The following is a 27,640-nucleotide window of genomic DNA, read 5'->3' as shown; positions in this document are numbered from 1 at the left end:
TGCCAGGTTAACTCTTCTTAGACTTCAATATAAAAGGCGATAAACACTGCAAACAAGGCAAATTAGGCGCAAGAAAAAGGATTTGGTAACAAATGCAAAAGTGTGTAACTTTTTTCTAAAGAAACACATTGCCTTAATTTCCTCAATTATTTTATTGCTTCTACAACGTACTCCTTGCAATGTGCTCACATACCCGCTATTGCCTTTTGGTGCAGTTGATGAATTTTCCGACTGTGTGAGTGGTCTTTTCACTCAAGGGTCGACTGCAGAATGTGAGCGAGAATAAAATATATCTAGTTTCTGAAAATGAAAATTTACAAACAGAAAAGTGTCAGCCGGCTCAGTCAGGAGGCTCAACCCAGACTGCATCACAACGCTCAGAGCGCTTGTTGGAAAGATTGACAGCACCATACTTCCATCAAGGAGGCCGACCCTTCAGCTGAGTGTGGTCGTTATTAGCACCTGCTTTATTGGATAGGCAGCGTGGACTTCAGATGAAATTAAAGTCAAATGATCCCTTATCAATTTCAATTGACTATACATACTATAACAACGTGTGAACAATTTATCTCGGAAAGCGTTGTGTTTGTGTATGTTAGTGACAGGTAAGAGACATATGTGACAAGGAACTTCAGCTGCAGAGAGGCTGCTCATTTTTCTTAAATCAGACAAGGAGAGTCTAATCCTGGAGATTGTTGAAGTAGTCATAAGTGAAAATGTCCATTTAAATGTTGGTGCCAATTGATTGCTGTTTATGTACATTTTAAGTGATAGTTTTTAAAATGATTTCCAATGGAGACATTGTTATCTCTTTCTTCCGTGACGTCGTCAGGCTGATGTGTCAAATCAAGCCCAAAAAGTGGGCATCAGTAAGTGTACCGACCTTCTGTTCGAAAATACTGTGAAATCTCTCTAGGGTTTTTTCATTGGGAGGAATTGTAGCACTGACATCATTTTTAAAGACAGTTCTATCACAAAAGGGACAATGATGGCTCGCGTTACCCTTCCTTTAAGTTGGCACCATTTAAGTCGGCACCATTTAAGTCAACTCGCTGCTCTTGTTTTATTGCCCTGCTGAAATGCATGCTTGAGGTAAAAGTGTAATCTTAACAGAATACAATTATAATATTATTGGTGTCACAAGGAAAACAATAAGTTGCCATATTGCCAGAATAACATTTATAAGAGATATTTTTGCATTTTTGTGCATCCTTGACTAAAACACTAAATATTGGTTTGAAGTTCTATTTTTTTTGTAAGGTTGCTTGGGTGGTGCCTGCTAGGACTGTGCTTGCAAGTCCATAAAAAACGTATTGGCTTCATTTGTCTGATCATCTGTCAATGATTGGGTGTTTCTCCTATTGCAGTGGTTTCTTTTTAATTTAACTTCTCCTTTAGCTTATCAAAAGCAAGGTTTAGTTGGAAACAGTTTAAATCATTAGTCAGCATCTTGTTTTTTCTCACTGTGGGAACATCTGAAAGCATCTACAAGTAGGTGGTGAAGGGAAGTACCTAATTATTTCATTTGCTGCTTTTACCAAGCAATTATTAAAACATGTTTAAGCCTGAAAACTCTGAAGAGTTTCTGAAGAGCTGAATAAGAAAACCCTTGAACCCTTATTTACTGAAAGATGAACTGTTGTATTTTGTATCCTGGTGTGGGGTGCCACATTAGATATGTTTCTGACAGAAAGTTGCTGCATTAATCGTAAAGAAGTCAAGCATAATACATTCCCAGATATTTTTACCTGTTGGTACATGAGTGAAGCGATGGAGATCCTGAAAGCAGAATGAAAAATAAAAGACACTGAGAAAAACAGTGGTACATTCTATCAACATGTTTTGCTGTCAAATATCCATTAAAAAACATGGTCAATGTTCTTTCACTTGTTTGTTCCGTCCGTCCGTCCCATCCATCCATCCGTCCAAGACCACCCACCCACCAACAACAGCTCATGACCTTAGGTAAGGGTAAGAATGTTGATTGACTGGTAAATCGAGAGCTATGACTTTTGACCCAGATCATTCTTCACATCGACACAAAGATAGAGGCCACATCACAGCAGATGCGGCAGCAATCCACCTGTTTATCTCAATTCCATCCTGCCATCACTCATGAACAAGACCCCAGGATACTTGCACTCCTCCACGATGGAGGGTCTGTCATCCCTGACCTGAAGAGGATATTCCACACTTTTCTGACTGAGGAACATGGTCTTAGATTTGTAGGTGCCTACCGCTTTGCACTCAGCTGTGAACCTCACCAGTTGGAGATCACAGCTTGAAGAAGCCAAAAGTATCAATTCATCTACAAAGAGCAGTGATGCAATACTGAGGCCACCAAAACCAGAATCTTTAAATGCCATGGCGGCGCCTAAAAATTCTGACCAAACTCTGGCAACAGTGGTACAGGTACCAAGCTGTCCTTATCAAGGTGTTCGGTACTCCGTACTCCCAAAGAACCACAATATAACTCGCCGAAGTGTACAGTCAAACGCCTTCTCCAAATCTATAAAACAAATGTAGATTTGTTGGGAGACCTCCCATGCACACTTGAGGACCCTGCTGAGGGTGTAGAGATTGTCCCCTGTTCCATAGCTGCGACAAACACCACATTGATCAACCTGAATTTGAGATTTGACCAACCGATAAACCTCTCCAGCCCCTCTCAATAGAAGCTGAGGAGTGTGATTCCTCTGTAGTTGGAACACACATTTCAGTCCCCATTCTTAAACTGGGGGACTACTACCACGGCCAATCTGAACCCGATGTCCACGAGATGTAATGGTGTGTCAACTAGCCCAACATCCACAGCCTTTAGGAACTCCCAGGAGATCTCATCCACCCCCGGAGCTTTTCCACAAAGGAGATTAACCATAGGTAGGGAGAGCCCACCTCAGAGTCTACAACCTTTGCGTCCTTTAGGGAAGGTGTGTTGGTGGCAGTGAGGAGGTCTTGAAGTATTCTTGCCACCGAGCATACTACTATATTCAGTGTTAATGGAGCACTGCTTTAACCTCCTGAGATGCTGGATGGTAGACCAAAACTTCCTTGAAGCTGTCTGGAAGTTTTTTTCCTTGGCCTCGTCAAAATTCTTCCACGCCCCATCGCCAAAGCGACATTCTGCTTGGCCAGCCGGTATCTGTCAGCTGCCTCTGTAGTCTATTCATCCACTTTATCCCATAAGCCAAAAAGGCCTAATAGGACTCCTTCAGGTTGCTTGTCCACCCACCAGCATGTTCAAGTATTGCCACCACAACAAAGGAGGCATGGAACATCTAGACGTGGGCAAAGATCTGCTGGAGGTTGGTGTTGTAACTTTCTGACAGGGTATTCTGCCAGACGTTCCCAGCAAACACAATACGTCTGCCAGGTCGGACTGGCTTCTTCCCCCACCATTTGAGTTAACGCCTTTTCGAGCTGTGCCCAGCCAAGGGTGCGGGTCTGCCCACCAGGCGCTTGCCAGCGAGCCCCATTTACAGGCCTGGCTCCAGAGTGGGGACCCGGTAACCTGCGTCTGCGCAAGAGAAAGTGTTGTCAAATCATATTGCTACTCGTTAGGGGTATGTGAGCTGTGGTTTGTCTGGTCCCTTACCAAGGACCAGTTTTCCAAGTGGTACATTGCCAGGTGCAAAAAGCTCCAGACAACTTAGCTACTAAGTTCAATGGGACAGACAAACACCTCCACCACGGTAAGGTGATGGTAGGATGATCACAATGTTAACCCCTTTCATTTTTTCCATGTTTAATACGGTCTTTAATATTGAGAGTTGAAAAGAGAATCACATATACCGTAATTTTCTGACTATAAGTCGCTCCGGCGTATACTAAGTCGCACCAGCCATAAAATGCACAATAAAGTGAAAAAAAAACATATATAAGTCGCACCGGAGAATAAGTCGCACTTTTGGGGCAAATTTATTTGTCAAAATCCAACACCAAGAACAGACATGAACCTGCAACAACAGCCTAAACGATACGGTATGCTAACGTGACATACACAAACGTGACATTTAACAAAGTACCAGGAAAGACGTAGGTTTGGTAAACGGCTCTTTATTTAACAAAACAAGAGTTCAACGAGGCAACAACTACTAAACTTCCAGCCACGGAGGTGGAAGAGAGCTCCATAAATAGGACCGGGCGTGCGTAAAAGCCATGTCCGAGCCCCATCCACCGTCCCCGGACAGCCAGCCGGCCGAGCGCCGGCCCCCGTTTTCCATCCACGGAGGTGAAAGAGAGCTCCGGTCGAGAAGGACCGGGCGTGCGTAAAAGCCAAAATAGTTTTTCAAACCTTCTGTGTCACTGCAAATCACTAAATCCTTCAAACTCTTCGTCCTCCGTGTCACTTACAAACAAAGCCGCTAATGATGCCGGTAGTACGTGGGTCATCTAGTACGTCATCTTCGTCATCCCGTGATTGAACCCTTTGCCTTTTATGTAAACAACCGCTGCGCGGCACGGGTGACGTCACTTGCAGTTCAAATGACAGTAATCCCTTGCTACATTGCGGTACATTTATCGCGGTTTCATTACATCGCAGATTTTTGAATTTTGAAAATTTGTGAAAAAAATCACTCCTGAGTATACTAGTAGCGCTTGTCTTTGTCCTTGTCTTATTTATCCATTTTTACATTTGGCAATTGTCTCTATTCTATTCTATTCTTGCACTCTTGTACGCTGCTGTGACAAGTAAATTTCCCCGCTGTGGGATAAATAAAGTTCTATCATCATCATCATAATATGATAGCATACATTCGTATGCAAAGGTTTGCCCCAAAGCATGATGGAACCACCACCAAATTTGACTGTGGGTAGCAAGTGTTTGTCAATGAATGCTGTGTTCTTCTTCCTCCATGCATACCACCCCTTGTTATGTCAAAATAACTACATTTTAGTTTCATCAGTCCACAGCACCTTACTCCAAAATAAAGCTGGCTTGTCCAAATGTGCTTTTAGCATACCTCAAGTGACTCTGTTCGTGGCATGTGCGCAGAAAAAGCTTCTGCCGCATTATTCTCCTATACAGCATCTCCTTGTACAAAGTACACTGAATAGTTGAACGATGCACAGTGTCACCATCTGCATGAAGATCATGTTGTAGGTCTTTGGAGCTGCTCTGTGGATTGACTTTGACTGTTCTCACCATCCTTAGCCTCTGCTCATCCGAGATTTTTCTTGGCCTGCCACTCCGGGCCTTAACTACAACTGTGCCTGTGGTCTTCCATTTCCTCACTATGTTCCTCAAAGTGCAAACTGACAGCTAAAATCTCTGAGCTAGTTTTTTATATATATTGAATAAAAAACACATGAAATGGTTAGGGTCTATATTCACTTATAAAATACATTTTAATGACTATGTTGTCACTTGGTATATTTCATCATGTAAGAGGGAAAATAATGTGTTGGCATCACCTTGAAATACCTCCATTCAGTGTACTGGTTCTGGTCACAATGTGTGATGATGACAGCTGAATTATCAGCTCCTCTGGTCAGACACTGGTCATACTGCATCAGCTGGTTGGCTTCATTGATTCGGAACAGCTGAACACAGATATAAAAAATCAGAGAGCAGCAAAAAAACTTTCCTTGAGCCACATTGACTGGGGCAACGTGGGTCAGTGGTAGAGTGGTCGTCTTCCAACCCAGAGGTGGGGATTTCGATTCCCCAGCCCTTGTGATCATGTCGAAATGTCCTTGAGCAAGACACTGAACGTCTAGATCAGGGGTGTCCAAACTTTTTGCAAGGAGGGCCAGATTTGATGAAGTGGCCCGGGGGCCAGTAGTTTTTTCGGACATTATTTTAACAACAATTTCATCCAAATAAACACTGTTATAAAACAAATTTCATTCTCCCAATTGTCTTTATTTTTTAAATGACAAAATAACCAAATATAAGCCACTCAGGCAGATGTGAACAACTCTAAAAACACAAATTCTGCCTTTCATTCATATCTGAAGAGTCCGATAACATTGAACAAACTGTCTGAAATACCTTAAATTTACATGAGTTTAAAATTATTTTCACCTCATGAACATTTTAAACAGGAGTTATAAGTAATACATAAAATACGATAACATTGAACAATCTGTATGAAATACCTTAAATTTACATGAGTTTAAAATTATTTTTGCCTCATGAACATTTCACACAGGGTTCACGCAGCCGGTTCGCGCGTACCCTTTTTACAACGGGTTTATTTCCGCATTTGACTTGCGCATGCTCCGCATAGCAGGACAGCTGGAGTCATGTTCTCGCTGTGAAATCACGCCGGGTCGCGGAGATTACATTTCTGCGGCATAAATATAAAATAGCTTTGGTACGTGTGTATTAAAGCGCTGGTCAACAATGGCGGCGGGCCACATACTAAAGATTTTATCACAGAGGCTGCGGGCCTGATGAAATTTGACCACGGGCCGCAATTGGCCCGCGGGCCGGACTTTGGACATGCCTGGTCTAGATGCTCCCGATTGTACGTTTTCAGCAGGTGAATGAGAAACCAGTGTGAAGAGTTTTGAGTAACATATCTAGAAAAGCGTTCAGCCCATTTACCATTTACATCTGTACAACGATCCCTAGTTTATTGCTGATAATTGGTTCCAAGAACCCTCGCAATAGGTGAAAATCCGCGATGTGGAGTCAATTATTTTACGATATCCATGCAAGAATTTTGCTATTTTATTTTTAAACACTTTATTGTATTTCTAAACACTCCATTGTGTTCCTTAACACTTTTTAACATTTTGAAGTTAAAATGACTTTTAGAAACATTCTTAAGGGCTTCACCAAAACGCAAAGTCATAAAAAAAACTACCGTAAAGGTGTCACTGCTCTGCTCTTGCCGTGCGGGCCGGCTCTCGCGCTGGTTTGTGTAAAAAAAAATTACATTTTAGAGTTAACTTGATTTTTAGAAACATTCCTTATGGCTTCACTTAAACTCAAATTCACAAAAAGACTACAGTTAATGTGTCACGGCTCCGCTCTGCTCTCCCCATGCTGGCGCTGGTCCGTGGAAGCGCACATATCGGATGCGGACCTGCAAGTGCTTATCATTGCTGATCTCTGCCACCCTTGATACACGTATGCTTGCCATCTGGTTCTGGTATCCCACCTGATTCCCGTTTGCCTGATCGGCACGATGTCTGATTCACTGTTTAGCAAAAGCCTGTTTTCATGATCTGCTCTGGACTCCCTTTGGCTCAACCTTGTGCCTGTCCCTGACCACGAGCTTGCCACAACTTTCTATTTCGATGACACATGACGCGTGCTTGCCGACCGGCTTGCTAGTTTGCCTAGACATACTGGTCTGCCGGCATTCCAGCCCTCCTAGTTTCCTTTAAGCTAAAGAACCCGTGTTGCATTTGGTTGTCCTACCTTGTGACAAAAGAAAGCACAAATCAGAAATGCTGCTGATTCTGCTGACGTGGACAAAATGGAATAGTGGATATGTAGCAGGAGGCTGAGATAAAGCGTGGTTAGAACTGCTCTAATAGCTCTAAGCCAATCAGCGACAAGGATACAGATCAACATGTTCCCATGGTCTCGTCTCCTCTGCCAATAGTGTGCTGTCAAGTCACATGGGCTGACAAAGCCCTGCGTTCCAAGTGACGCTGCAAAAAGCCGTGACGCATCGTATGGATCTGCAATATTTATATTCATAAAAACCCGCAAGGCCACAATACAGTAGGTTGAGCGTGAAGTTGCCAGGGAACACTGTCCTGACAATATGACTGCAACAACTACCAGTACCAATATCACCCCTGCTCTCCGAGCGCGTTACGATTGAGTAAAATTTAAATCTAGATGTAGGCAAAAAAATAACTTACATTTTTTTTAATAACAGTTCAAACAAGACTGGTAGCACTGCCTCAGAACATTGAGCCATGTTAAGACATTATAGGTCTTGGTAACTAAAGGACAATAATAATCCAGAAGAACTCTGAAAAATAAAATCTTTTTATAGCATATGCCTTTCAAAATCACAATTGATTGATTGATTGATTGATTGATTGATTGATTGATTGATTGATATCTTTATTTCTTACATCCAAAACAAAAAAGAAAAATAAACAAAACAAATAACACTTTTAAGTGCCATATATAAATCCATACAACAAACAAAAAATAAACCAACAATCAGAAAAAATAATTGCATCTGTGATTTCCTCGATTGATTCCATTAATGCCTGTGCTGTTGATCTGTTAACTCTAAAACCATATTGGTTCTCTGCAAATAATTTGTTTTGCCAAAAATCCATTCTACTGTTAAAAAGCTTTTCCAATATTTTTGAGAGTTGTGGCAATATTGAGATAGGTCTGTAGTTTGTAAAGTTGTGTTTGCTCTCAGTTTTATAAAGAGGAATTACCTTAGCAATGTTCATCTTCTTTGGGAATGTACCAGTTAAAAATGACAAGTTACAGATGTACACAAGTGGCTTTGAAAACCCCTCAATGATTTGCTTAACTAACATCATATCAATCCCATTGCAGTTGGTAGATGGTTTTTTTTTTGCATTGTTTTACAGTGTTAATAATTTCATTTTCATCAACTGCCTTCAAAAACATTGAGTGAGGATTCCTTTCTATTAATGTATCTCTGTTGCCAACATCTGGCGCTAGAATCGGTATGTTTTTTGCTATTTGAGGCCCAACATTTACAAAGAACTGATTAAAACTGTTTGCCACTTCTTCCATATTATAATTTTCAGTATCATTTACAACAAAATATTTAGGTAATTTGTGTTGTTCGGTACCTTCTCTAATAATGTGGTTTAGGAGAGTCCATATCCCCTTAATATTGTTTTTGTTAACCTCTAATTTATTCTTATAATACTCTTTCTTACTTAATCTTATAACATTAGTTAATTTATTCTTATATCTCTTATATTTATCTTCAGCGCCTTCTGTTCTCTGTTTTATGAAGTTCCTATAGAGTACATTTTTCTTTTTACAGGCATTTCTTTAGCCTTTCGTCAACCATGGACTGTTCTTATATTTAGTTTTCTTATTATATTCCTTGATTGGACAATGCTTATTACATAATGAAGTGAATGTAGTCATCAATTTATGATATGCATTATTTACATCTTTTTCTTTCTATATTGCATCCCGGTTCTGTTCCATTAATTCATGTTTTAGAGTAGCAATTGTCTCATCCGTCCTAATTCTTCTTTGTTGTTTATACACCCCAATTTCAGATTTGAAATTATTGTCATATACTGTACATACACTGGAAGGTGGTCAGTAATATCAGTAATTAGTAACCCGTTTGTTGTCCTGTTTTCTATTATATTGGTGAATATGTAATCTATCAGAGTAGCACTCTGTGATGTTACTCTCGTGGGTCTAGTGATTGTAGGAAAGAGACTCAGGCTATGCATTAAATTAAAAAAATCATCAATATTTTGTTGCTTATTTGGATTGAATAGATCAATGTTATAATCCCCGCAAATAAAAATATTTTTGTTGCCTTTTTGTATAATCACACTTTCTATCCATTCTGTGAATGCCTCAATGCTAGAACCAGGACCTCTATAGACACAGCTTATAATAATGTCTTTTTTCTTTTCAACACAAATCTGTATTGTGAGACATTCAAGAAGATTGTCCACCACCTGTGTCATAGCCTCTACAATCTTGAATTTCATATTCAAATCATCATAGATTGCAACACCACCCCCACCTTTACTCTGTCTGTTATTATGTATGAATTCATAGCCTTCCATCTCAAAGTGCATTCCCTTCTCAGTCGTAATCCAGGTCTCAGACATAGTAATTATATTAAATGGTTGTTTGAATGTGTTTAAGTAATCCTGAATGCTACTAATTTTTTTAGATAGACTCCGGCTATTGAAATGGATAATAGATAGCTTATCTTTTGTTAAGATGTCCGTATTGTACTGATCATTGCTGTAATAATAACGTGTTGTTTGTGGTGGAGAAGAAATTGTCTGGGTCGATGTCCTGATGTATTTCCAGAGTGCTGCTTTCACTGTAATCAAATGTTTGAGTTGTTCTTGTATCCACTGTGTTACATGTCCATTGTTACTTGATGTAGATTGAGTAGCGTCCCTGAGCATTATGTTTGTGTTTTGTGTTGTTACCTCCATTCAGTTCCAAGTCCATTCCAGTTGATTTTCTATTGAGGATACTTATTCAAGTATCTCCTCATCATCAGTATCTTGGCCTCTTCTGGTGATCCATTTAGTTTGATGTATATCTTGCAATTTCTAGTCCATGTACTCTGTATTTTTCCCATTCTTCTCAAGTGACATGCTTTCTTTGCAATATTCGCATTGGTCTTTGTCAAATGTTCATTTATGTAGATGTCTGTGCCTTTAAGCAACTTACCCTGCTTTAGAAGGGCAACTTTGTGCTTCCTGCTGACAAATTTCAGAATGACTGCTGGCTTGTCATTACTGTTTCTTCTGGGCAGCGGATGACATGGTTCAACGTGGTTGGAGTCCATAGTTATTCCTTTAGTTTGCAGAAACGCAGCTACCTGTTGCTCGGCTGAGCTTTCATCCTGCTCACAGCCATCGTTACCTGCCGTCACTGCCCTTGCATAAGATATAGGTTTAATTGCTATTCCCGTGATGACAATGTCATTTCTTCTTGTATATTGCTCAATGTCCGCTACCTGACTTTCAAGGTAGGCAAGCTGCTTGTCCCTTCTCAGCATTGAGCATACGGAGCGTCTTTACCTCTTCCACCAGTGCCAAGATGTTTTTCTGCTGCATCCTTACAGCGAAAACTTCTTCCGAAAGGAAGTCAAGTGACCTTTTTATGTCCTCGACCTCCTCCGTGGACATGGTTAGTTTTTTTTCCGGCCCCATATTGCTCGCAGCTATCTCTTTGACAGCTCAATCAGCTGTTCCCTGGTAAATCAGCTGTTAGCAGCCTGCTAACCAGACGTGCTTTTTAAAAAACTCAAAAAAACAGCGCTTTCCCCTCCCAGTTGTTGCGTCACGGCCAATGGTGAAATTTAAATCACCCTCGTTCAGTTTAGTTTGAAAATAACTATATTTCTTTTTCAGTTGTTTTTTTTTGTTTTGTTTATTTGTTTCATGAACTTGAATATTGTGCTTTAAAGTGTGAATTGCTTTATTCGTGTATTAAAAATGTGAGGTGATCAACTGTACTAGTAAGTAATGTGTTAATGATCAAGTAAATTAAAAAAAAAAAAAAACCCACATATAAGTCGCTCCTGAGTATAAGTCGCACCCCCACCCAAACTATGAAAAAAAACGCGACTTATAGTCAGAAAATTACGGTAATTATAACCACATAGAGAATGCCATTGTTCCAAAGTATTTGTGACAGTTGTTGCATATTGTTGATTCAACTAAAAAAAAAAGTGCTACCTTGTCCAGGCACCTGTGCCATGTGAACAGATTGTGGAAAAAAAAAACCGCGATTTATAGTCCGAAAATTATGGTACTTACAAATGTTCAATCAATTAAGTTTGCAAGTAGAGACACCACTGTATTTTGATGTTCTAAAAATGAGTGAAAACTTGAAACTTTGAACACACAACACGTCAAAATTTTAGTAGTTAGTTTAGTTTAGTGTGTTTTTTAGAAAACAGACTAGAAGAACATTTTAATGAACCAGCCCAGGTTGTATTTTTTGACAAGATCAACAAAACGTTGGAGGCATAAGGAGGACCAAGACCTACAAAAAAGTCGGTTGTAGCTATGCGCTAAATGCAACAGGTTTTGATTTCTCTAATCTATATATTATACCACTTCGCGCTTCGCCTATTGCTACCTTAATGCATCGCAGGTTTTTATGAAAACAAATATTGCAAATATATTCGTTGCATCGCAGCTTTTTGTGCTGTCACTTGGAGCGCGGGCCTTTGCTTGCCGATATGACTTTACAGCACACCATGGAGGAGACGAGACCATTGGGAACATGTTGATCTGTATTCTTGCTGCTGATTGGTTTAGAGCTGTAAGAGCAGTTCTAACCACATTTTATCTCAGCCTCCTGCTACATATCCACTTTTCCACTTTGTTCACATCAGCAGGATCAGCAGCATCTCTGATTTGCACTTCGTTTTGACTCGAGCAAGGCAGGATAACCAAATGCAAAATGTGCTCTTTTTTGGGGGAAAGGTTAAAGGAGACAAGGTGGGCTGTAATGCCGGCAGAACAAGACAACGAGGAAAGCTGACGAGCCGGTCAGCTAGCCCGCGTTATGTGTCATCAAAGCAAACGTGCATATCAGGCTTGTGGTCGGGGACAGGCAGAAGGTCGAGCCTAACAGAGTCCAGAGCAGATCATAAAAACAGGTTTTCGCTAAACGGCGAATCAGGAAACAGGCATCGCACTACACAGTGGATCAGGCAAACGGGAATCAGGTGGCATAGCAGAACCAGGTGGCAGGCAAACGTGTATCGAGGAAGACGAACCAAAGCAGGTTGACGGGCTTGCGGGGGGTTAAATAATCGCCCGAATCAGCCCTTAACAAGGGCACAGGTGGCAGTGATCAGCACTGACAACCTCACGCACTTACAACTGTAACGGCCATCTCTTCGTTCAAATTGATACATTTTTGGGACATTATTTCCAGGACTTGTACCAAGGCTAAGCACGTTTTGTGTTTAAATAGTGTTGTTTTGTCATGTTTATTCCGAGCTCATTTTCTGTCTTTTAAATGTAGTTAATTATGAGTTAGTTGAAATGAAGCTGCCAATGCATCCATAAGGCTGTGCTCCAAGCTTTTGTTTTATTTTCGTTGTTTTGTGGTTTTAGGTACTGTTTTAGGCAGCACGGTGAAGCACTAGTTAGCACGTTTACCTCACAGTTACTAAGTTTGCATGTTCTCCCCGTGTCCGCATGGGTTTTCTCCGGGTACTCAGGTTTCCTCCCACATCCCAAAAACATGCTTGGCAGGCCAATTGAGCTCTCCAAATTGCCCCTCGGTGTGAGTGCTGATGGTTGTTCGTCTCTGTGTGCCCAGCTATTGGCTGGCAACTGGTTCAGGGTGTCCCCTGCCTACTGCCCGATGACTGCTGGGATAGGCTTCAGCACGCCTACAACCCCCCGTGGGGACAAAGGGTATAGAAAATGGATGGATGGATGGATGGATGGGTGGATGGGTGGATGGATGGATGGATTGTTTTAGACAAAATAAGACAAATTGCTTCCATACTCAACTGCTTCGCTTCTTCTCGACACTCCTTCCAGAACAAATCAGCGTCGAGTTCCGAGTGTCTATTAAGTGTGAGTGTGTGTGTGTGTGTGTGTGTGTGTGTGTGTGTGTGTGTGTGTGTGTGTGTGTGTGTGAATGTGAGCATGGGGAGGTATTTTTAAATTGCTTGAATGCACCATTTTGACATTTTTAATAAAATGACCCCAGTTGAACGTTTCACCAAGCTCTACTAAAACGGGGAGGCCTAATGCCGGCGACCTACAAAAATATCTTTGGAGCCCTACTCGAAATGCAACTAAAAGTCGGCAATTTCAATTTTGCTTTAAAATGTTGGCTCGTATTTTGCCATCCATCCTGTCAGGAATGAGTTGAGCCAGGGCGACCAAATGCAGCTTGAACCAGGATTTATTGAAGGGAAAGGGAGTTGGAAGGGAGGCAGGTGGGGAACCGACGACACAGACGGGAGAGAGATTCACGGCCAGCAAACAGACCGACCGACAGAAGTCCACTTGGACAAGGCTAAAATTCTGACCGTGAGCCTCCAGACAGACCGGGGGAAAACCAGACGACAGGAACACTGGGCACGGACAGGGAGGGAACAGAACAGTAGACAACGACAGGGAGAAACACACAGGCAGGGTTTAAATACATCAGGTAACAAGAGGGAGTAGGTGACGTCATGACGATAATGAAGGGGTGTGGCTGAGGAAAGTTGCACCTGACACATTCATCCATCCATCTTCCGTACCGCTTGTCCCCATGGTGGTCGCGGGCGTGCTGGAGCCTATCCCAGTAGTCATCGGGCAGTAGGCAGGGTTGCCAGACGATCGCGTATTTTGCCATGAATACCTTATTTTATCAAAGTATATTTAATTCTGCTGCACTTCATTTTCCAAAAATGCCAATTTCAGTGTGCCAGTAGCCAAAGTGGCAGTACAGTACTGCAGCATTGCCAGTGCCGCGAAGGCCGTTAATAGCTGCTTGCTGCTCTAGTTTTTCTTTTCTTTCTGAAAGAAAGCAAGGTGGTATTTTGAATAAAGAAATATGTGGCAAAACATACAGGCTTTGCCTTTTTTCGCAATCAATAAATGTTCGTCAGTGACAGATTATATTTTGTAAGGGGTTGGAAAAAAAGAGGGTCTTGCTTTAAGATTTTTGCCTTTGTCGCTTGTTAATAGATGACTTGTTTATTTTAGAATGAATGCATGATTGCAAACGTGACCAAATGTGGATTTTTAATTTCATTAATATTGACTACAGGGCATAAATAGACAGCATGATTTTGAACTACTGTGATGTTTTACTTACCTGATTGCCACCCATTCTGTGGCATGGTCCAGTTTCAACATTGCCTCCATTTGTATGTCCCATACTGTCAATACAGTAACCCGTCTCAAAGCCACGAATCTTACCACAAACACATGCATGTAAATAGATTAGACTTAATGCTCATGTACCGTATTTGTCTGTTGTGCTGTTTCATTTACTCACCTCTCCCCATTCAATGTTTTTTGCAGGCAGGGGATAGTGTAATGGGATGTCATAAGCTATTTCCTCCATGAACCATTTGAAGCTCTTGCAACGATGTTCTTGCCTGAGAAAAAAAAAATATTGAAAGCAAAATTACATATTTTAATTCCTGGCCTTTTAACTTGGAATTTAAAATGATTCCATTACTCATTGATTGTCACAATTTGGAGGTGGATTATTCTTGTCGTATTGTGTTTGGGTGCATAATAGACTTCCTTTTTTCACGTTTATACTGAAGACATTTGGGTTTCAGATCGAAAGATGAATATGAGACAACAGTTCAGAATTCCAGATTTTATTTCATGGTGTTTACGAAGGCTCAAGTATTCATTTTAGATGAGAAACCGTAATTAATGATGCATTTTTGCAGCGTATAAGGATGAAAGCAGTACAGTTTATCATTGTCTGAACTTCTGCTAAAGGAAAATCATGGGTAACTAGAATTTGCAATTCCTGAAGAAATTGCGTGTGAAGGTGAAGAAGTTGAATAAATACTCGGGGAATGCTGAAGAATGATGTTGAAACGAGTTGAATCGGTTGAAAAATGTAGAAATTAGAGTGGCAAAAGGAAATTTGGGAAAATTTGGTTGAATTTCAAATTTGAAAATGTGGAATTTATGGTAAGTGTGAATTTGGGGAATAGGGAGGAAGAATATAAAGAGTTGAAAGTCGGAATGGGTTGAATCGGTTGAAAAATGTAGAAATTAGAGTGGAAAAAGGAAATTTTGGAAAATTTGGTTGAATTTTGAATTTGAAAAATGTGAAATTTTTGCTAAATGGGAAGGTGTGGAATAGGTAGGCAAAAGATGAACAGTTGAAAGTTGGAACGAGTTGAATCGGTTGAAGTATGTAGAAATTAGAAGTGAAAAACTAAATTTTGCGAAATTTCGCGAAATTTTGTGAAAATTTGAAACGTGAAAACGTGAAATTTTTTAATTTGGCGAGTTTGGGAATGTCCCCAATGTGATTTGAATGTGTTGAATTATGTGAATTTCAAACTGGAACAACGTAAATGTGAAATGTTGAATCTGCCATTAAGAATGAATGGGGCAAAAATTGCCGGAAATTTGTGAATTCTGTGAAAACTGAAAATCTTTGGAATGAAAAAAATGTAAGCTCACGTGTCATGAATATTTAGAATCCATGAAAAGTGGAACGGAGTGAATCGGTTGAAGTATGTTGAAGTTGTTAAGGGACAACAAAACAGGCAGAATAAATTGAATAATAAAGGACAGGAATAACAATAGTGTGAAGGTCTTCACCTTCACACTAATTACTCATGTAGTCACACCTTAACACTGTGGACTGGCCAGTTACACATAACTGCCCCTCCCTAGTCAGACTTGCTATAGTAAGAGCTGTCCCTCACTCTTTCACACAGACATTATTGATTCTTTCCTGTTTTGTGACGTTTTAACAATTCACAACCACGGTCCATTGGGCACCGTTGAACTTGACTGCTCTTACACCTGTTTATGGACCCCACGAAGGCTATTTTGTGTGTTTTTAGGGTGTATCTTATTGGGGTATCTTGGGGCTGGTTGGCGGGACCATTTACAATATTTAGGCCTCTCATGAGCTGGCCTGCGGTTCCTTTTTTCCTTTGTTCTTGTCTTGTTGCTTTGATGGCTTTTAACTTTCACACTTATTGGCTTTCTTTGTGGCGCCGTTGTGTGGCAGCCTTTTTATAGGATCCTATTGAGTTGCGCTCATGTCATCTGTGTGTCTTTTATATACCCGCTTTGTGGTATGAATGCTTCCGGGAACCTGAATTCCCCCCAGATCTATAAAGTATCAATCAATCAATCAATCAATCAATCAATCAATCAATCAATCAATCAATCACATCTGTCCGTCCGTCCTCCCGTCCGTCCGTCCATCCATCCATCCATCCATTTTCTTCCGCTTATCCGGGGTCGAGTTGCGGGGGCAGCGGCTTTTGGAGGGACTCCCAGACTTCCCTCTCCCCAGCCACTTCATCCAGCTCATTCTGGAGGATCCCAAGGCGTTCCCAGACCAACCGAGAGACATAGTCTCTCCAGCGCATCCTGGGTCGTCCCCGGGGTCTCCTACCGGTGGGAAATGCCCGGAACACCTCCCCAGGGAGGCGTCCAGGAGGCATCCTGATGTGATGCCCAAGCCACCTCATCTGGCTCCTCTCCACATGGAGGAGCAGCGGCTCTACTCCGAGTCTCTCCCAGATGACCGAGCTCCTCACCTTATCTCTAGGGGAGAGCCAGGACACCCTGTGGTACAGAGTCCGCATTACTGCCGACGCTGCACTGATCCGCCTGTCGATCTCACGCTCCATCCTGACCTCACTCGTGAACAAGACCCCAAGATACTTGAACTCGTCCACTTGGGGCAGGATCTCATCCCCGATCCGGAGAGGGCATTCCACCCTTTTCCGACCGAGGACCATGGACTCGGATTTGGAGGTGCTGACCATCATCCCGACCACTTCGCACTCAGCTGCGAACCGCTCCAGTGAGAGATGGAGACCACGGCCTGAAGAAGCCAACAGCACCACGTCACCTGCAAAAAGCAGAGACGTGATGCTGAGGTCCCCAAACCGGACGCCCTCAACGCCTCGGCTGCGCCTAGAAATTCTCTCCATAAAAATTATTAACAGAATCGGTGACTTACTGCCGGAAATACGGACCAAACTCTGGCATCGGTGATATAGCGACCGAACCACCCTTATCAGTTGGCTCGGCACCCCGTACTCCCAAAGCACCCTCCACAGAATCTCGCAAGGGACACGGTCGAACGCCTTCTCCAAGTCCACAAAACACATGTGGACTGATTGAGCAAACTCCCATGCCCCCTCGAGGTTCTGGTTCACTGTTCCACGTCCAGGACAAAAGCCACACTGCTCCTCATGAATCCGAGGTTCGACCTCCCGACGGACGCTCCTCTCTAGCACCCCTGAACAGACCTTACCAGGGAGGCTGAGGAGTGTGATTCCCCTGTAATTGGAACACACCCTCCGGTCCCCCTTCTTAAAGAGGGGAACCACCACCCCAGTCTGCCAATCCAGAGGCACCGTCCCCGATGTCCACGCAATGTCAGCGATGACATCCCCACAACATCCAGAATCCTTAAGAACTCCGGGCGGATCTCATCCACCCCCGGGGCCCTGCCACCGAGAAGTTTTTTAACTACCTCATTGACTTTGACCCCAGATATGGGAGAGTCCGCCTCAGAGTCTCCAGGCCCTGCTTCCTCAATGGAAGGCATGTCAGTGGAATTGAGGAGGTCTTCGAAGTACTCTACCCACCGACTCACGACATCCCGAGTCTAGGTCAGCAGCACACCATCTCCACTGTAAACAGTGTTGACCGTGCACTGCTTCTCCCTCCTGAGACGCCGGATGGTGGACCAGAATCTCATCGAAGCCGTCCGGAAGTCATTCTCCATGTCCTCGCCAAACTCCTCCCACGCCCGAGTTTTTGCCTCAGCAACCGCCAGAGCCGCGTTCCGCTTGGCCATCCGGAGTCCCGCAGGCCAAAATGGCCCGATAGGACTCCTTCAGCTTGACGGCATCCCTTACCGCCGGTGTCCACCAGCGGGTTTGGGGATTGCTGCCACAACAGGCCCCAACAACCTTACGGGCACAGCTCCGGTCAGCTGCCTCAACAATGGAGGCGCGGAACATGGTCCACTCGGACTCAATGTTCCCTGCCTCCCTCGGGACGTAGTAAAAGCTCTGCCGGAGGTGTGAGTTGAAGCTCTTCCTGACAGGGGATTCTGCCAGACGTTCCCAGCAGACCCTCACAGAGCGTTTGGGTCTGCCAGGTCGGACCGGCATCTTCCCCCACCATTGTAGCCAATCAACCACCAGGTGGTGATCAGTTGACAGCTCCGCCCCTCTCTTCACCCGAGTGTCCAAAACATGCGGCTGCAAATCCGATGACACGACTACAAAGTCGATCATCGAACTGCGGCCTAGGGTGTCCTGGTGCCAAGTGCACAAATGGAAACCATTATGCTTGGACATGGTGTTCATTATAGAAAATCCGTGTCGAGCACAGATGTCCAACAATAGAACACCGCTTGGGTTCAGATTGGGGGGGGCGCGTTCCTGCCAATCACGCCCCTCCAGGTCTCACTGTCATTGCCCACGTGAGAATTGAAGTCACCCGGAGTACCCAGAAGGAGCGCTCTCCAGCACCTCTGCCAGGGACTCCAAGAAGGGTGGGTACTCTGAGCTGCCATTTGGTGCATAGACACAAAAACAGTCAGGACCCGTCCCTCCACCCGAAGGCGGAGGGAGGCTACCCTCTCGTTCACCGAGGTGAACCCCAATGTACAGGCGCCCAGCCGGAGGGCAATAAGTATGCCCACACCTGCTCGACGCCTCTCACCGTGGGCAACTCCAGACCCTCTTGAGAGGGCTTGTACCTGAGCCCAAACTGTGTGTGAAAGCAAGTCCGACTATGTCTAGTCGGAACTTTTCTGCCTCACACACCGGCTCGGGCTCCTTTCCAGCCAGAGAGGTGACATTTCATGTCCTAGAGCCAGCCTCTGGAGCCGGGGATCGGACCGCCAAGGTTCTCCCAGCCTTTGGCCGCCGCCCAGCTCACTTTGCACCTGATCCCTTTGGCCCCTCCTACAGGTGGTGAGCCCATGGGAAGGGGGACCCACATTTTCTATTCGGGCTATGCCCGGCCGGGCCCCATGGGCGAAGGCCCGGCCACCAGGCGCTCGCCTTCGAGCCCCACCTCCAGGCCTGGCTCCAGAGGGGGGCCCCGGTGACCCGCGTCCGGGCGAGGGAAAACTAGGTCCATTTGTCTTTTTTGTCATGAGGGGTCTTCTGAGCCGTGCTTTGTCTGGCCCCTCACCTAGGACCCTTTTGCCATGGGTGACAGGGGCGTGTGTATGTGTGTGCGTGTATTGTGTGTGTGTATATATATATATATATATATATATATATATATATATATATATATATATATATATATATATATATACGCTGCTCAAAAAAATTAAAGGAACACTTTGAAAACACATCGGATTTCAATGGTGAAAAAAAAGTTGGATATCTATATTGATATGGACAGTTTAAATTAAAGAAACACTTAGAAAACACATCAGATTTCAATGGTGATAAAAAAAAGTTGGATATCTATATTGATATGGACAGTTTAATGTCTCAGGAACAAAAGGATGCCACATCTTTTGATGGGAATAAAGGTTTTTAGCCTACAGAGGGCTCAGTATATAGACACCCCAAAAATCAAAGTGAATTAATGATGTGTCAGGTCGTCCATTTTCCCTAAATTCAATTTCTGCAATTCAAAACTCTTTTCAATATCTTGTGTAGCCCCCACATGCTTGTATGCATGCTTGACAACGTCGCGCCATGCTCCTAATCTGTCGTCTCAGATGGTGTCTTGTGGGATGTCCTCCCAGATCTGTCTAAGGGCATCAGTGAGCTCCTACAAAGTCTAACGAGCAACCTGGCGGCGTCTGATGGACCGAAACATTATGTCCCAAAGGTGTTCTATCGGGTTTAGATCAGGTGATCGTGAGGGCCTTTCAATTGTGTCAATTCCTTCATCCTCCAGATACTGTCTGCATACTCTTGCCACCGGGAATGTCGTGGATCAGGAGGAATCCAGGACCTACTGCACCAGCGTAGGGTCTGACCATGGGTGCAAGGATTTCATCCCGATACCTAATGGCAGTCAGACTGCCGTTCTCTAACCTGTAGAGGTATGTTCATCCCTCCATGGGAATGCCTCCCCAGACCACCATTGACCCACCACCGAACCGGTCATGCTGAATGATGTTGCAGGCAGCATAGCGCTCTCCTTGGCTTCTCCAGACACTTTCACGTCTATCACAGGAGCTCAGGGTAAACCTGCTCTCATCTGTGAAAGGCACAGGGCGCCAGTGGCGGACTTGCCAATTCTGATGTTCTATGGCAAATGCCAATCGAGCGCCACGGTGCTGAGTAGTGAGCATAGGGCACACTACAGGACGTCGTGCCCTGAGGCCACCCTCGTGAAGTCTGTTTCTGACTGTTTGGGCAAAAACATTCACATCAGTAGCCTGCTGAAGGTCATTCTGTAGGGCTCGGGCAGTGCTCAACCTGTTCCTGCTTGCACAAAGCAGCAGATATCGGCCCTGCTGATGGGATGAGGACCATCTACGACCCTGTGCAGCTCTCCTAGAGTAACTGCCTGTCTCCTGGAATCTCCTCCATGCTCTGGAGATTGCACTGAGAGACACATCAAATCTTCTTGTAACAGCACGCATGGATGTGTTGGACAATCTGCACAACTTCAGGAGGGTTAAGAAATCGCCTCATGCTTCCAGTCGTGATAATGACTCTTGCTAAAGCCAACACTTGTGGAAAAATTGTTAAAAAAGATCAAGACGGAGGAGCTTGAAATGGCCTCCACCTGCAAAACCAGTCCTGTTTTGGGGACCATCTCGTTGTTGCCACTCTAGTGTACCTGTTGTTAATTCCATCAACACCAATGCAGCTGAAAGCGATTAACAACCCCCTCTGCCACGTTCCTGACCAAAACCTGAACAGAAAAGTGTAATATATATATATATATATACATACACACACACACACACACACACACACACACACACACACACACACACACACACACACACACACACACACACACACACACACACACACACACACACACACACACACACACACACACACACACACATATATACACCCCCCCACACACACACATACACATGTATATGTAGTGTGGCTGATCAGGCTCGTTAGGGGAAGGCTTTTTTAATGAACGTGCTGCTAGCAACTCCTCGCTTGAGTGTCTGCCTATATGATCTCCTCTACGGCTGTCCCTCTAGCAACTATCAAGTCAATCCTACTCGTCTACGCTGCGTCTCCTGAGTCTCCGGTCGGCCCGTTCGATCTTCGTCTTGTTTCCACTGAACTCTGACTCTTTGTTGTTGCCTTCCAGCTCTTGGATCCTCCTCCACGGACCACCGACTGGCTCCACTCTGTTCAGACCGAACCGCTCACGCTCCACCATCACAGCTCCAATTTCGTACCCCTGGCTCGGACCCTCCAGCGCTATTGCTACCTCACTCCCTTCAATAAAAACTCCACATGCATCTGGGACTCCTGAATTGGTTTCTGCATGTGGGTCAAACAATCACTAAAACCATGACAGTTTTTTTTGCCGCCGAATGCTTGCTGCCAAAGATGTATATGTACACGTTCATTACGTGTTTTCATGATAACGTCTGGCAAATCCCTGGCGCAGCTTGTCTGTGAAGATCAAGCGTGTATGTGTTGTAATTGTGACATCATTCCAGTATAAGGCAGTAGTGTGCTCTAAAGGATCATCACACAGTTGGTCAGTGGGAGGAGAAGATGAGGAAGGGCCAGGAGGTTGAGTAGAGGCAAAATTGTGAGAATGTTGAAGCACAGCAAAGGATAGAAAATCAAACGAAGGAAAATGCAGCTCACGCTTGAGGAGCGAGAGGGTCGGAATCACCGATGGTTTGGGCAGAGATTGCGACGAGGAGGTGGAAGAGATGTCCCGAAAAAATGCACGACGTTCTACCTGGGTCGATTGTGTGAGGTGCACACAGGTTCTTTTTTGGAGTACAGAGCGAGAGAGGGTCGGGATCACCAATGGTTTGGGAAGGGATCGCGAAGAGGAGGTGGCCAATGGACAATGGACAATGTTCTACCTAGGCCAAATGCGTGCGGTACACACAAACGGTAGCTAGCTCAGAGAATGAATCATATCGTTTTGCGAACCTAGCCCAGATCCTTCACGCGAGTGGTTACTGTTTGAATCTGAGAGGAGCAGCAGAGACTTGTCCCCTGACACTTCAGTCACACACAAAGAAGGTACAGTACATACATACTTATTATAGCTATCTAATTTTTACAGATCAGATCAAATGAGAGGATTTTCTCAAAGCCCTTTTTATGATATTTTCTATTTCCATAATTTACAGATAGTGCAACCAGCACAGCGGCCAGTGCCAATAATGGCAGTGAAAAGAAGAGCTGTGAGAATATTTATCCAAAATCTGCACATCACATAGCGGCCATAAAAATGTTTTTGTTATTGTGATATTTGTATCTATTTTCCTAATTTACAGTTTGTGCATTGATCAGAGCCACTTCCACAAAGGTTGGCAGTGAAAAGAAGAGAGATGTAGGGTGTGTGCAGGTAGAGGTCTGCACAGGGAGATCAGACTCATGTACGTATATCCTGTGGCATCCCCCTTGCATGCTGGCGAGTGTTTCACTGCTTTCCATACAAGAATACATTATATTGATAGGTGAATACACGCACACACACGTGCACAAGAGCTGCAACACACCAGAAAAGTTGCTCTTTTCATAGGGAAATTGTAAACGGTTGTATACAGTGTAATTTGTTTTCGTAAATATCATTGTAAATAAATGATTATTGTTTGCCATCAAAAGCCTTATTTTTAGTGTTTGCAAAAACACATGCACAAACTGAGGGGGAAGGTTGGCTCGCGCAACTCCTTACTCAAACAACTAGCAGGGACCAAGTGGGGAGCCAACGCTCAAACGCTTAGAACATCTGCCCTAGTCTTGTGCTATGTACCAGCAGAGTACTGTGCACCTGTGTGTAGTAGATCATCACACGCAAACAAAATAGACCCATTACATAACAAAGCTTGTCGAGTAATTACAGGAACACTATGGCCCACTCCAACTAATACCCTATGTAAGCTTGCTGGTATTGCCCCTCCAAACATCAGGTGGCAGACAGCAGCTAAAATAGAAAAGCACAAGATAACCTTGGACCCAAGACACCCATTCATTTGTCATTTGTTTTCTTAAATATCATTGTAAATAAATGATTATTGTTTGCCATCAAAAGCCTTATTTTTAGTGTTTTTGTTGTTTTTATAGAAGCAAATAATGTTCACATGTCTGAGGTGTCACTAAAGTCACATTTCACAATCAGTCGAAACACATAGGGTAAACAAACAGCCCTCTGTACCAGGAATGCACTTGGCTATTGACATCGCTAGCCAAACATATGGAAGTTCCATATTTGTTGGGGACAAATCATCAGTTTTGAGCACAGCAAGAATTGAAGCTGGCCCCATTGAAATAATCAAATGAGAGACAAAACACCTGACCATCATCTCTGTTTATAAACCCCCAAATGAATCATTTGAGTGGCCTCCCACGTGAGACCTCCAAGGGAAAATGCATCTTATTATTGGAGACTTTAACACCCACAGCAAAAACTGGGGCTATGAAGATGACGATGCAAATGGGGAGAAAGTAATTTCATGGGCTCTTAACAATAACCTTAACCCTATGACCCAAAAGGCCCTCCCACCTTCAACAGTGCAAGATGGAGAACCCAGACCTAGCTTTTGTTACCTCAACAAATCTCAATATCCTTACAAGATCAGTCTTATACCAAGGTCCCAACACCTACCTGTACAAATCATGTTCCACCCAGTTGTTAAGACCTACACAATCAAAATATCTCCCTAGGTTCAATTTAAAAAAAGCAAAATGGACAGGCTATAGCGAATTTATTGCACAGCGTATTGATGCCATACCAACCAAACCTGATCATTATGATAAATTTGTTCAACTAGTATGGAGGTCAGGGCAACAAAACATGCCTAGAGGCTGCAGAAAGGAGTATATTCCGGTAATGACTGACCAAATTAAAGAACTATGTGAAAATTATAACTCCCTATACAATGAAGACCCGTTTAGCAAAGACACCATTGAAATGGGAGAGACAGTTCTATCTCAACTAAGCCAGGAGAGTCAACAAAAGGGCATGGTCAACCATTCGTAGACTAAACTATGAGAATAAACCACTGCAAAGAATAGCAGCAGTAAATCCAAACCAAATTGCTCACAATGGCCGTACAAATAATATAGAAAACTATCAAAGGAAAAGGCAACAGGAGGATATGAAGGCAGCACTCTTAGACGGTAATGATTATTTCCCACCTTTCTCTCTAGAAGAACTGGCAAAAGAAATAAACCAGTTAAAACCAAACAAGGCTGCTGTAATAGATGGAATCCTAAATGAGTTCCCCAAATACCTGGGACCCAAGGCAAGACAAATGGCTACTGTCCCTCTTTAACTCATGTCTAAGAACAGAGAATGTCCCAAAAAAGTGGCGAAGATCCAAGGTAGCAGCTCTTCTAAAGCCTAATAAAGATCCAAACAACCCAAAGAGCTATAGGCCAATATCACTACTATGTACCTTGTATAAACTCTATGAGAGACTTAAACACAATATCCAACATTGTTGGCAGTTGACAACTTCCTCACACCAGACCAAGCTGGGCTCAGGTTAGGACGATATTGCTGCGGACAAGTCCTTAACTTAACCCAGTAAAGTCACTGGGGCAGTGTTTGTAGACCAAACAGCAGCATATGATCCCCTCAATCACAGAGGTCTACTTCTGAAAGTGTCCAAAAGGCTTAAAAATAGGATTATAGTAGAAGTAATTAGAAGTCTCATAGAAAACTACAAATTCTATGTAGAGATGAATGGCGTCAAATGCAGATGACGGATGCAGAAGAATGTCCTACCACAGGGTTCAGTCCTGGCACCCTTGCTATTCAACGTATACACCAATGACCAACCTTGTCCAGCAAATGTGCACAGATTCATCTATGCGGACGACCTATGTCTGGCCAAACAAGCTCGTACCTTCTAAGAGGTTCAGACAATATTAACAGCAGCCCTTGAGGAGATTTTTTTAATTTTCTATTATTATTTAGCACACAAAAAATAACACAAATGTCACATGAAGAAAGAAAATGATTCAAGGAAAAGACGAGAAATCCTGACGGGCTTATAAGGTGTCTCCCTCGAAAAATTACTATGACAAATGGTCTCTAAATCCAAATCCACTTAAAACTCAAGTGTGTGCTTTTCATCTGAGGAATAGAGAGGCCAATCGCAAGCTCAAGATCCTTTGGTGTGGCGAGGAACGAGAAGATCATCAGTTCCTAGTTTATCTAAGGGTCACACTGGACAGAACATTATCATTTGCCACCCACATGCAAAAACTGAGGGGGAAGGTTGGCTCGCGCAACTCCTTACTCAAACAACTAGCAGGGACCAAGTGGGGAGCCAACGCTCAAACGCTTAGAACATCTGCCCTAGCCTTGTGCTATGTACCAGCAGAGTACTGTGCACCTGTGTGTAGTAGATCATCACACGCAAACAAAATAGACCCATTACATAACGAAGCTTGTCTAGTAATTACAGGAACACAATCGCCCACTCCAACTAATACCCTATATAAGCTTGCTGGTATTGCCCCTCCAAACATCAGGTGGCAGACAGCAGCTAAAATAGAAAAGCACAAAATAACCTTGGACCCAGACACCCATTGCATCCCCATGAGCCAGTTCTGAGGAAACAAACTCTAGAAAGAGTTTTGGTCCCTTAGGAAGAACTTCCACCTCAGATATCAGGACAAAAGTATAAAGTGGACCAATGGAAAGAATCTGAACAAAGGAATACCCCCAATAGTGCTGTTCAAGACCCCACCGAAGAAATTGCTGATGGGCCACATCTCCCTAAACGCAGCTGGTGTGCACTTAATAGGGCAAGATCATGAGTATGTTGGACAGGTGATAATATGGTCGGATGGTGTCTGAGGACGGATCAGTCGTCTTGACTGTGGAGAGGGCACCCAGACCATCGAGCATATCCTTATCATATCCTTATCTATATCGAGCGTGCCCCTTATTATGCAGCCTGAATAACGCTGACTTGCTGAATGTAAACCAGACCATCCTAGAATGGTTGGTTGTTTGGCATGACAAGCTATGATGATGACTATCAGTCGTCATTTACAAAAGCTGTTTTTCTCACACTAACTAAAATTAACACTAACATCCATCCATCCATCCATCCATTTTCTGAACCGCTTTGTCCCCACGGGGGTCGCGGGCCTGCTGGAGCCTATCCCAGCTGTCATCGGGCAGTAGGCGGGGGACACCCTGACCCGATTGCCTGCCAATTGCAGGGCACACAGAGACGAACAACCATCCGCACTTGCACTCATACCTAGGGACAATCTAGAGTCTTCAATCGGCCTACCAAGCATGTTTTTGGGATGTGGGAGGAAACCGGAGTGCCCGGAGAAAACCCACGCGGACACGGGCAGAACATGCAAACTCCACACAGGGAAGGCCGGAGGTGGAATCAAACCCGCACCCTCCTAACTGTGAGGCGGAACTGCTACCCAGTGCACCACCGAGCCGCCCTTAACACTAACATTTTCCTGATAGAAAAAAGAAAACTGGGCATACAAAAAATGTATGTATCAGGGATGAGAATGGCGAATGTGAAAAAACAATGAAAAGTAGCCAGGGGTCTGGCGGGGTCGATGAGATATATATATCTACCTTATTTTTTAGACTATAAGTCGCGTTTTTTTTCTTAGTTTGAGTAAGGGGGCGACTTATACTGAGGAGCGACTTATGTGATTTTTTTCACAAATGTTCAAAATAAAAAAATAAAAATAGGGGAAACCGCGATACACAAACCACGATGTAGCAAGGGATTGCTGTAATTTGAATTTCTAGTGACGTCAGTGCCGCGGCGGTTGTTTACATAAAGGACAAAGATTCGATCACAAGATGACCAAGGGCCCAACGTACTACCGGCATCATTAGCGGCTTTGTTTGTAAGTGACACGGAGGACGAAGCGTTTGAAGGATTTCATGATTTAGAGTGACACAGAAGGTTTGAAAAACTATTATGGCTTTTATGCACGCTCGTTCCTACTCTACGGAGCTCTCTTTCACCTCCGTGGATGGAAGTCGGGGGCAGGCGCTCGGCTGGGTGGCTGTCCGGGGACGGTGGATGGGACTTGGACATGGCTTTTATGCACGCCCGATCCTACTCTATGGAGCTCTCATTCACCTCCGTGGATGGAAGTCG

General features: G+C 43.7%; 1 protein-coding gene and 1 pseudogene across 15 annotated transcripts in view; both read right to left on the bottom strand.

Moving 5' to 3' along the window:
- The window catches only part of galnt7 (UDP-N-acetyl-alpha-D-galactosamine: polypeptide N-acetylgalactosaminyltransferase 7), a 141,830-nt gene that overhangs the window by 24,312 nt on the left and 89,878 nt on the right, over positions 1-27,640 (bottom strand). For 4 of the 15 annotated variants that reach the window (XM_085912574.1, XM_085912572.1, XM_085912575.1 and 1 more), the window contains 3 exons: positions 14,651-14,753; positions 14,468-14,566; positions 12,014-14,008 (listed from right to left, as the gene is read on the bottom strand). In XM_085912574.1, the coding sequence (XP_085768700.1) occupies positions 13,679-14,008; positions 14,468-14,566; positions 14,651-14,753 (532 nt within the window). In that variant the 3' untranslated portion in view covers positions 12,014-13,678. Of the gene's footprint in view, positions 1-193; positions 301-1,748; positions 1,780-5,415; positions 5,545-12,008; positions 14,009-14,467; positions 14,567-14,650; positions 14,754-27,640 lie in introns of those variants that run through there. The other 11 variants (XR_015066097.1, XM_085912569.1, XR_015066099.1 and 8 more) reach the window with 9 other exon arrangements.
- On the bottom strand, positions 7,573-11,909 carry LOC147056233 (uncharacterized; annotated as a pseudogene).

This window comes from Syngnathus leptorhynchus, chromosome 5 (assembly GCF_054491065.1).
Source record: "Syngnathus leptorhynchus isolate UIUO chromosome 5, UIUO_Slep, whole genome shotgun sequence".
In the NCBI taxonomy this organism is placed as follows: Eukaryota; Metazoa; Chordata; class Actinopteri; order Syngnathiformes; family Syngnathidae; genus Syngnathus; species Syngnathus leptorhynchus.
Note: the sequence above shows the minus strand (reverse complement) of the source record. Positions and strands in the feature narration are given on the sequence as shown.